We start from the raw sequence: 12262 nt of genomic DNA on the forward strand, positions 1-12262 counted from the left end.
GGTTTCAGCCTGAGTTATTGAAAATTGTCTTGGATAATTGTATTGTCAGAATAGATGAGTCATTCATAAATAGAACTTTGTATTAAAAAAAAGAGATACCATTATGAATTGAATATAAAAGGATTAGAGGAACAGATCCAGAATCAGCATGATTATAATGGAAGTCCACTTGTTTATATATGATAGATGATGCCATCTTTATTTTTTGGCCAAATTAAGTCATGTTTTTGCGTGAGTTCTAAAGTAATATTCTCAACTTATAATACACATTTTTTTCTCTGTTATTATTGGAATCACACACACATGATGTATCTTAAGCATTGCTATGCATCCTTAAATAGATACCACTTAAAAACAAGGTGGTAACAATAGTGATTCATATCACGATTAGCAATTGTATGATTGCTTAAGATAACTATTCAATAAACAGTTTAAAGTACCTTACCTGAGTGTTCGAATGGGGAATTTATCAAATACTTTAAGTAGAAGTTTCCTGTCCAACAGGAGGGTGAGAATTAGAGAATACATGGACCTTTGATTGAAGAGTCCACCACCTGTAGTTCTTCAAGTCTTTTATTGTATCCTCTTCTTTGAAGTTTTATCATACTGTTCTTCATTGTCAACAGGCTATTTTTTAAATGTCTATGAAATATAAAGTTTTACAAATCCTGACAGCTAAATAAAAAATGGCCAGCTTGGCAGTATAGTGTATAAGAGCATTGAACTTGGAATCAGAAAGACTTGAGTTCAAATCCTTATTTACTCAGAGATTTAGTTGTATGATTCTGAACAAATTACTTAACCTCAATCTGCCTCAGTTTGCCCATTTGTAAAATGGAGATAATAATAGCCCTGCTTCCCAGAGTTGTCCTGGAGATCAAATGAGATAATACATGTAAAATGCCTTGCATTATTGTTATTTTATACATAATAGCCATTATTGTTTTAAAAACTTTATTATTTACTCCATTCTCCTAATTTCACAAATAAGGAAATGGGACCTGAGAAGTAGTGAGAATCAAATGAGATACCATGTGTACTAGTGTATATTGGTTCTTAGTTATGCTGTGACTTTATTTGGGGGTTTTCTTGGCAATGGTACTAGAGTGGTTTGCCAGGTCTATTATAGCTCATTTGACAGATGAGGAAATTGAAGCAAACAGGGTTAAGTGACTTAACCAGGGTCATCCAGCTTGGAAGTATCTGAGGTGATATTTAGATTCAGGTCTTCCTGACTCCAGCCCTGGCACTTTATCCACTGAACTATGTAGCCATCTAATATGTACTAGATCCCTGCATAAATGCTAGCCATTATTGTTATTATTTAAAATATATTTGATACTAAAATTTAAATTGAACATCTATATCTGCCCACATAAGAGGAAAAGTGATTCAGATTTTATACATGGAAAAAAAGGAAGAAAAAGACTAGTTGAACATGAGCTGGTAGACACTGTAAAACAATTCCTGGAAAGGGCTATACGACGTCTTGAAAAACTCATTCAGGGTCAAAGTACTTTTTCAAGAACACTGCATGTGATCCTATTCAAGATTTTACTTTCTACATGTACACTAAAATCATAAAAATTAGATTTCATACCCTAACTTGTAAAATATCCGTTCTGTATTTATCTTATAAAACGAGGAATTTTCTATTTAAAAATTTTTAGCCTGAGGATAATCAGTGGAACTTTAAGTGAGTTTGTTCTATTTAAAGGAGAGTTGCACCAAGCAAACTTATCTCAAGTTTTCTTTCTTCTTCCTTTTCTACATCCTTCTCTCTCCTTGGTGATGGGCTCCTCCTTCATATTCAAGTATACAGTTATCTTCTCTTTCTCTCTTCTTTATTAAAACCTCTTCTGATTCTTCATTCACACTAAGGTATAAATGATTAATCATAGCCTCTGAAGATGGAAATGCCTCTGACAGAAGTGACATTTTAATCGAGATCAAAGCTTTAAAAAATGGAGATAAGGCTCTAAAGCTGGCATTTGAGCCCTCAGCTCAAGGAAAGGAGGGTTTTTAGGACACAGGATCTTTCTAGGATTTCCAAAAACATTTTGTATCAAAATTTGCCCATTTGGAGTGGTGTGGGTTATAATGAAGCTCCTTCTGGAGATAATATAAGGTACAGAATAATATCAGAGCTGGACGGGCCCTTGGGAGTCCTTGAGTCCAACCTTCTTCATTTTACAGATAAAGAAACTGAGTCTCAGATAAGTTAATGACCGGCTCCACATCACACAGCGATAAGTCCTGTGTTTCAGTGGCTCTGACTCCATATCTAGTGCTCTTTCTATGAGGGTATTCTGACAATGTTGAGTATAATACAAATGTTTCCCTAAATTTATGCTCTTGCTCTTTCTCTGTTCTGCTAATGAGATGGAATAGAGGAAGGATTCCAGCTCATTAAAATTAGGGCACTGCACTGAAACACCATCACATATGAGAGGAGTCTCTGGGCCTTAAGCTATTTTCATTTGATTGTGAATGGTATAACTTTTCTTGTTTTTTGGTCCTTTGTTCTCAGATTATTAAGTCTGGGTCATTAGCCAATGGGCACAGTGACAGACACTATGTGGCTTGAACTGTTTTTATTCTGTCAATTATGACCAGCAAAACCATCCTGATGACTTTTAAGTCCTTTCCAGTTAGCAGTTGTATAAGAAATAAGGATGTTTTCCTATCTTTTTTATCTCCTCAGCACCCAGCCTTTATTTTGTGTCCTCCAGAGCCCAATTCTTTCTATTCCTTGAATTTGATTTCATTAGAAGGGCAGCTGGGTGGCACAGTAGATAGGGTGCCAGGCCTGGAGTCAGGAAGACTTATCTTCCTGAGCTCAAATCTAGCCTCAGATACTACCTGAGTGACCCTGAGTAAGTCACCTGAGTCAGTTTCGTCATTGATAAAATGAGCTGGAGAAGGAAATGGCACACCACTCCAGTAAGACACCACCAAGAAGACTCCCAAGGGGATCGTGAAATGTCAGACATGACTAAACAACAATTTTCACTAGAAATGTGGCAGGTCCTAAGAAAGCAGAATCTCTCTTTGCCTTTAGTTAAGAAGAATCTGCCCATAGCCAGTCTAGGTCAGGGACCAAGCCACCCAGTATTTTGTAATTTCATAGAATTTAGTGCTGTATGGGGAGGATCTTACGATATCAGGACTTCATTTTATGGAAATTCAACACATGAGAATTCAGGTCTATGTGATTAGCAGCAGGAAAAAATAAAGGCAAAAAATAATTTAATTACACACTAGTTTCCCAAGCAGCCTAAAATCTCACAGAATTTCACCCAGTTGTGCTTAGTCTCACTCTGAGAAGCTTTAATGTGGGTTGTTCTGTGTTTTGTGCCAATGTTAGCTTCCAGGTCAGTATGACTTGTGACAAGTCATATTGACGTCAGAGCAGTGCTTTTCTTTGTTTCATTAATGTTATGTAGTTATTAATAATGGCCCCAAAGGACAGAAGGAGTGATGTTGGCAGCTCTAATTAGTGCAAGAAAAGTCCTAACATGCCTAGGTATATCTGTGTAAGAAATACTTTTTAAGTAATAGGGTTTGCTGTTATGTGTGATTTTCAACTTATGCAAAGGATTTGTCAAATGAGGTCCTACTATAATTGCTTAGTCTAACTTCCTTATTTCACATAGTGGGAAACTGAGGACCAGAACACCTCTCTCTTGTACTTATCTAGACCAGTAAAGCAGCTTTTGTTTTAGCTTCATCCTAAGAAAGGGGTAGCCTTTAGAGAAAGCAAGGGTAAGTGATATCTCAGTAGAGATATAGACAAGCAGTGTACAGTTGAGTTTTCCTGGGTCTATCTCTTGAAGCGCAAACATAGCTTACTTTCCTAATGTGACTTTACTCGCCGTTTTTCCTGAGGACCTAATTTTTGTTTTAGCTGGTTAACTTCCAACGCTAAGGTTAGATGATAGTGTTGTCACCTCAAAAAACTTTCTTCTAACTTCTATTGTCCCTACTTCTGGGTGTTCCTGATCCTGTGTAAATATATGCCTCTCTGGGGTAAGGTGATAACTACCATAGCTGAATCCTACAGTCCTCTACCCTGCCCTACAAAAAAGGAAAAAAAAATGTTTTCTTCTTTCTCTACTTCCCACTACCTGCTATTAGCTTATTGTGACCTCTAAGAAAATCTGAATGTTTTTCCTGACTATCTGGCTTAGGTGTTCTTAATCTCTGCTTCCCTCCATTTAAAAAGTTTGACTGGAAACTACTGGGAGAACTGGAAAACAACAAGGCAGAAACTAGGTATAGACCAAAATCTCATACCCTTTATCAAGATAATGTCAAAATGGGTAGATGATTTAGTAATAAAGAGTGATATCATAAATAAGTTAGGGGGACATAGACTAGTTCACTTGGCAGATCTATGAAGAAGGGAAGAATTTATGACCAAACAAGAAATAGCATTATAAGATATAAAATGAATGATTTTTATTATAATGAATTTCAAAGCTTTTGTATGAACAAAACCAATGTAACCAAGAATAGAAGGGAAATAACAAACTTAGAAAACATTGTTATAACAAATTTCTCTCATAAAGGTCTAATTTCTCAAGTTTATAGAGAACCAAGTCAAATTTACAAGAACATAAGACATTCATCAATTGACAAATGGTTAAAGCAGTTTTGAGATGAAGTAAAAGTTATCAATGTTCATATGAAAAAATGTCTAAATTGCTCTTGATTAGAAAAATGAAAATTAAAACAACTGTGAGGTACCACTTCTCACCTCTGAGATTGGCCAATATGACAGTAAAGGAAAATGACAAATGTTGGAGAGGATGTGGTAAAATTGAGATACTAATACATTACTGGTGGAGTTATGAACTGATCCAACCATTCTGGAGGAATTTGGAACTATGCCCACAGGGCTGTAAAACTGTGCATACCCTTTGATCCTATAATACCACTTTTGGGTCTATATTCCAAAGTGATCCTAAAAAAGAGGAAAGGACCTGTTTGTACAAAAAAATTATAGCAGCTCTTTTTGTGATAGCAAAAAATTGGAAATTGAGGGGATGTCCATCAATTGGGAAATGATTGAACAAATTGTGGTATATGTTGGTGATAAAATACTATTTTAACATAAGAAATGATGAATAGTATGATTTCAGAAAAATCTGGAAAGATTTATATGATTTGATGCACAGCAAAATAAACAGACCTGGAAGAACATTGTACACAGTAAGAGCAATATTGTGTGATGATCAATTGTGAAAGACTAAGCTATTCTCAGCAATGCACTGGTCTAGGACAGTTCTGAAGGATTTACAACAAAGAATGCTACCTACTTCTAGAGAAAAAATTATTGGAGTCAGATACAGACCAAAACATACTATCTTTGACGTTAGTTTATTACAGTTTTATTTTGGAGTTTTGGTTTTATGTGAGTATTTGCTTACAATAATGACCAATATGGAATTATGTTTTGCATGATAATCCATGTATAATCCAGATCAAATTGCTTACCATGGTGGGGGGGAGGGAAAAGGAGGGAAGGAGACAATTTGGATCTTATAATTTTGAAAAATGGATGTTGAAAATTTTTATTTCGTGTGATTGAGAAAATAAAATATCTTTGAACTTAAAAAAATGTTTTATTAAGGAATTAGGGAAGAGAGTAAAGAAGGATAGGCATATGGAACATGAATTAGAAAAGTATAGCAGTATTTTTTAAAAACCCTTACCTTATGTCTTGGAATCAATACTATAGATTGGTTCCAAGGCAGAAGACTGGTAAGGGCTAGGCTAAGTGATTTGTCTAGGGTCACACACCTAGGAAGTATCTGAGGTCAAATTTGAACCCAGAACTTCCTGGCTCTGGGCCTGACCTTCAATTCACTGAGCCACCTGGCTGTAGATGATCTTGCTTCTGAAGTCTGATTGCTAGGAATATAGTATTTAAAGCTAGACGTGATCTAAGGAATCTTCTGTAGCTTAGTCCCTCTACTGGATAAATAAAGTTGAGACCTGGGAGGTTTAGTGACCAACCCAGTGCCATACTAAGAGCCAAGCCAAGATTTGAACTGTATCTTTTCACTTCACATTTCAGGCCTTTTCCAATGTTATTTGAATAATTTCTATTGGATGCTCAGACTAGCAACCTAGCACATTTCTTAGGAGCAGAGAGCTGTTTTTCTTCCCTTAGTTGGGACTTTGCCTCTACTTATCATTTCACTCTAACCTGGATACCATTTTATTTAATTTAGAACCCTTAATATCTGCCTTAGTAACAGCTCTAAGATAGAAGGTTTGGGTACCATTTTAAAATATCAACACCTTCTTTTCTTATGCTTAAATACCTTTCCCTGCTCTCTGATCCTATTTAGAGCCCTGATACCTTTTCTGGTGTTAAAATTGGTGCCCCCCCTCAAAATATTTCGTAGCTGGTACCTCTGGCTTCCAGTTTATTAGAAGAGCTGAGACAGCAGACACTCCGTGAAGGTTCTCAAGGTTCACTCAACCTATTCAATTTACCTACTTCCTTTTTTTTTTAAAAAAGAATTGATGTCTTTAAGAAAAATTAATATCATTTCCTAATGACTCATACCCACTCCAACTTGAACCTTCCCTGGTAACAGATGAGTATAGTCATACACACAGAGAAATTACCATTTGGTTGCGAGTGCCTCACTCTATACCTGTGACTCACCAAGTACCCTCTAAGCTGAACCTCTCTCTGCTACCTGCTCTTAGAAGCCCATTTTCAATACTACAGATACAACATCTTTTTGGCATTCAAAGCTCTTCATAACCTATTCCCCTCCTGCCTTTTTTGTCTCCTTATACCTTATTCCCCTCTACATACTCTTTGACCCAATGATACTTGACCTTCTGGCTGTTCCACAAATAAAACACTCTGCCTACTGACTGGACATTTTCTCTGACTGTCTTCCATGCATGGAAGGCTCTCCCATCTCACTTTTGCCTACTGGATCCCCCATATTCCTTTAAGTCCCAACGAAAATCTCATCTTTTACCAGAAGCTTTTTCCAACCCCTCTATTGCCTTCCCTATATTAATTATTTCCTATTTATCCTGTATAAGCTCGATTGGGCGTATTGGTTTGTATGCTCTCTCTGCCATCAGACTGTAAGCTTCTTGAATTAAACTATACATCAGCCATTTTTCTTGAAGCTACTTCTATCTTTTGCCTCTTTTTATCTAGGTGCCTAATAAATATTGATTGATTGCTTTGAGTATTCATTCATGATAACAATAGTTTCTCATTAACTACAGAAAAAGGGTCATTTCATTGTACTTTATTGCCCCCCCCCCCAATATCTTTAGCTATTCCACCTCTTAGTAAAGAAGCTGTTGGGAGGGCGTCTCTCATGAATGAAATAAATGAAAAGTTAATTTATTATTATTATAATAAAAATTAGGTGTTTATAGTATTCTAGGCATTGAGCTAAAAGCCCAGTTAGTACCTAATTTAATAAACAATATTTCCCTCCCACTAATCATTCTGTCTATAAGTTCTTAGGTTAATAAACCTATACTATGTCAGGCATGTTATTTGAATTTGAATGCTAGGTACTGGGAATACAAGTAGGAAGAATGGAACTATGTCTTCTACAGAGAGCTTACATTGTAATGTGAGAGCTCAGCTCCATTTACACTATTGGTTGTAAGTTTTACTCCGTGTTGTATGTCTGAGGTCTCTTTTAATGATTTGGATTTGTCATTTTTAGACTCTGGATAGAAAAGAAGAAAGAACGGAGAAACGACTACCAATACCCTCTAGTGCAACAAGGACTGAAGGAGGTAAGGGTTTTTCTTATTAAGGAAATGTATGTTATCTACTTTTAAAGCCAGCTGCCACAGTTCTGTCTTGCTGTGAATGTTCTAAAAAGGCTCAAGATAACACAGAACATTTTCTGTGCCTTCCAGCAGAGGGCAGCATTCAACCAAAATGGAACATTCAAATAATTCTTGAGTCATTTTTTACTCTGAGATAGGAGGAGAATAAAATTGAACTAAACAAACTTGAGATAATAGCCTTCATTTTATCAGGAAACAAACATTGCCCTTGGGGTATATTAGAAGATCTTCATAACAAATGAACAGCCAAGAGGCATTGCTCATGAGTATCTTAAGGGGATGGATGGGAGAGAAGGAAAAACTTGGATCTAATTTTCATTTGCAGCTGCTGCTGATTAAAATATAATTATAGCTCTAGTTCTGGCAGTTGGCTTTGCTGTCTATGTTACAATATCAAAAAAGTGGCTTCATAGTATATGAAAAGCTGGCATCTGTCCATGCTTCTGTGATTTGATTTATATTCCTAAAGTACTAATGGGTTATCCCAAATGAATTAACTGGCTAAGGGAATGGTTTTCCTTTATGTACTTATGGACAGAGTCATTACTAACCTCTGCTTCTCTCACTCACATCCCGCCTGCTCTCCTACTCATTGATACTTGTCTTCACCCTGATTTCACCACTTCCATCCTGATTTATCCTTACCCTTCCTGTGATACTTGCTCTACCTCATCCCCTCCACTTTTCAAAAAAGTTGTATAAAGAGCTTACAGATTTAATTTGCACTGGTCCATTTTTTTCATTTTGCCTCTCTTCTCATAGGCTGTATTTTTACCCTCTGGTTGACTTTATCCTAGTCTAATTTTTCTCTTCATTACTCTTTTACCTCCTTTTAAGGTGTATGTGTATATATATATCTATATCTATCTATATAGCATCTTTTGACTCATGTCCTTTATGATTTCCTCTGTAATTATTCTCCTTGGCTGCATTCAAAAAAGGAGAAACTCACAGATAAAGAGAGACAGACACACACAGAGAGAGGGAGGGATGGGGAGAGAGAGAGAGAGAGAGAGAGAGAGAGAGAGAGAGAGAGAGAGAGAGAGAGAGAGAGAGAGAGAGAGAGAGAGAGAGAGAGAGAGAATGAACTGTATTGGTGTTTTTATACTTAGGACTTCTTTCTAAGGAGAAGAAAGAATTCATACTTAAGAGAGAGGGTGGTGACTTTTTACCCTGCTGCCTAGAAACAATTAATATCTAGGATCTAAGATGGTAAAGCTTTGGGGGAAATTTTAGGAATTACAGTCTGTTTATATGAAAGAGCATTTCAATCAAGGAAAAATAGGCTATCTATGAAGCATTTACTTTGTGCCAAGGACTGTGTTAGGCATTGTGAGGGAAAGTAGAAGAAATATAGCTTATGGTTTTTGCCCTGCAGGAGCCAATAGGCTAGCTAGGGAGAAAACGTAAAACCATAAGAGAACACTATAACAGTTTTCAAGGTTTTATGAGTATTTAAAGGGGAAGGGTTGAATTACCTTCCAATTCCAAAAATGATTATCAGTGTAGCTATACCTATTACATGAGAGATCTATAAATCTAGTTAGTAGGCCACTGGCAGACCCTTGCACACTTTCCCCATTTTAAAAATACCCTTGAGTTTATTGCTTCAGCCATCATTTACAAAGACGATAGTATTTGAGACTTTGCCTCTTAAACTCTTACTCAAAGACTCTATTTTTAATTGTTGCATTACAGATTGTCTACTTCTCTTTCCCTTTGCCTCTCCATACCTCTCACCCCTAGCCACGCTTATTACTAAGCCTAAATTGTTTTAATAGATTTCTTTTGACCACCCAGATCAGAGTCATTTCATTTCAATTTATCATATAGCCAGCTCAAATCCTTTGTGTAATTAGGCAGGTTATAGAGCCAAAATAAATGAATACTTCTCTGTACAGCAGCTGAAGGAGTTTGTTTTGGTCACTGGATGTGTCCAAGCAGAGACTATCTGAAGATGTAGAGAGAATGTGTATATTAAGTAATATCTAATGTCCTTTTATCCATTCTGTGTGTATGTGTGTGTGTGTGTGTGTGTAAGAGAGAGAGAGAGAGAGAGAGAGAGAGAGGAGAAAACGATCCATTGGAGTAGTGTTGCTTCAGTACTGAAAGATGAACTATATGAAAGTCTCACCATTGAATTTATCTACCAGTACCTGCTTTATGACTTGAAAGACTGTGTTAGAAATGACTTAACAATCTTTAAACCAATTAAAAGTCCTGGGTGGAGGAGGGCACAGTTAGCATGCAATCAATCAACCGGGAAGCATTTATTAAGTGCTTGCTCTGTTCCAAGGATCAGTGCCATATTGTTGTTATTTAGTCCTTTCAGTTGAATCTGATTCTCTGTGACCCCATTTGGGGTTTTCATGGAGAAAGATACTGGAGTAGTCCGCCATTTCCTTCCCTAGCTCATTTGACCTACAACCCTAGTAAAAGCTTTGTCTGAGATGAACAGAGCTTGGGTGACAAATTCTTTTGAAATGAGTCTGAACCCTGAACACAACAAAAAGTCTTTCTGACTTCAGGCCTGGCCCTCTGCCTACTGCACCATCTACCTGCCCCCAGTAAAGGCAAAAGTGAAACATCCCTGCCTTCAAGTAACATCTGTTAAGTAGGAGAATGGCACTTTTAGTGTAAGAAGGTTGGGATCTGATCTCCCCTAAGGCTGATGTCACAGTAACCAAAGAGTAGATAACAGAGATAATTAGGTGTTAATGTGTTAATAAAGTGTTAACATGAAGCAATTCTCTTATGAAATGCAAACAGCATTCTCTGCTAGAGTGAATGGGAACAACTTTATTGGATAAATAAAATTGGAAATGCCTTTGAGGACCTTTAAGTAGTTAAATTCTGGGTGAGGGCTCAGCAGTTCAGGGGAGCACATCCAAGAGCTGCCCAGGAGACCGTTCTCCTCTAGCAAAAACTCATATTTTCTTTAGACAGCCACAGACTCAGAGGGGCAATTGCTTACAGACCTTTGGGAACAGAGGAAACTGGGTATGGACTCCAAGAATGCCAGCCCTGACGATCAAGAGTTGAATTGTAAAGAGGAGTAGATGGCAGTAGTCACCTAACAGAAATACTGTGTCCTGTGTGTATTGAGGAGACGGACATACAGGGGAATTATTTTGTAGTTGCTGTTCTTATTATGACATCTTAACAAATGCTTTTGTTAAAAGTCGTTTGTGAGGAAGCTATGTGGCTCAATGGATAGAGAGCCAGCCCTGAAGATGGGAAGTCATGAGCTAAAGTCTGTCCTTGGACACCCTAGCTGGGTGGCTGTGGGCAAATCACTTGAGCCCAGTTGCTTAGCCCGTATTGCTCTTCTACCTTGGAGCTAATGCTTAGTATTGATCTAAGAAAGAAGGTAAATAAGGGTTTCCAAAAAAAAGTTAGTCATGCTAACTTTTAGTCATGGAAAGCATAGCAGTGGAGTTTTGTGATTCTTCACAGGTTCTAGTAGTATGTTACTACTACTACTACTAACCTGTGAAGAATCTTATAGATTATAAGCTTATAGAAGCTTATAAAAAAGATGCAGAAAACAGATATAAGATGATCTTTGGTGAAAGCAGAAATAGTTGGGTAGAATCTGTGGAGGTATCATGCAGAATGTGGTGCTTGAGTTGAAGCTTGAAGAAATACAGAGATTCCAACAGGTAGAGGTGAGGAAAGAGTATATTCTAGGTCTAAGATGGTAAAAAAGTGTTGAGCTGGAAGATGGAGGGTCCTGGGTAAGGAATATCAAAAAGCTTAATTTGCCTTGACTTTAGAGTTTGTTATTCTTTGGGCATTTTAGTTGTTTCTGACTCTTTATGACCTTTTGGGGGGTTTCCTTGACAAAGGTACTGGAGTGGTTTGCCATTTCCTTCTTCAGCTCATTTTATAGATCAAAAAATTGAGGCAGATAGGGTTAAGTGACTTGCCCAGGGTCACACAGGTAGGAAGTATCTAATGCCAGATTTATACTCAGGAAGATGTGCCTTCCTGACTCCAGACCTGGCACTCTATCCCAATAGGTTCATAGCTGTGCCAGTATATACAGGAGGCCCTTAAAATTGAAGAGTTCTCACCTCTTCAAATTGATTTATACTAGCAATTACAAATGACATTCTGCAGGGAAAATTATTTAGTTGGTAAACATCCATATTTTAATAATCACGCAATTTGGTAGCTTTAGCTAAATGTGATCTGAACTGTCCATTTAAAAAGTGGCATTGGGTTCTTTTGGTTTTGGCTTTTGGAGGAGTAGAGTGCTACAATACACCTTTGAGCAGTGAGGATGACTTATTTGCTTCATTTGAGAAGATAATTCAAACTCTTTTTGTATGTCTCTCAGTTTGGCTTTGTGGTTGAGAAGGAAAAAACTTCTCGGCAGTTTCCAACTTAAACCAAAGAAACAGAA

General features: G+C 37.1%; 1 protein-coding gene across 10 annotated transcripts in view; it reads left to right on the forward strand.

Annotated features, from left to right (window-relative positions):
- ARHGEF28 (Rho guanine nucleotide exchange factor 28) overlaps positions 1-12262 on the forward strand; it is a 373512-nt gene that overhangs the window by 177986 nt on the left and 183264 nt on the right. For all 10 annotated transcript variants that reach the window (XM_056824748.1, XM_056824754.1, XM_056824753.1 and 7 more), the window contains one exon: positions 7725-7797. In XM_056824748.1, the coding sequence (XP_056680726.1) occupies positions 7725-7797 (73 nt within the window). The remainder of the gene's footprint in view (positions 1-7724; positions 7798-12262) is intronic.

Source organism: Monodelphis domestica, chromosome 3, assembly GCF_027887165.1.
Source record: "Monodelphis domestica isolate mMonDom1 chromosome 3, mMonDom1.pri, whole genome shotgun sequence".
NCBI classification, from domain to species: domain Eukaryota; kingdom Metazoa; phylum Chordata; class Mammalia; order Didelphimorphia; family Didelphidae; genus Monodelphis; species Monodelphis domestica.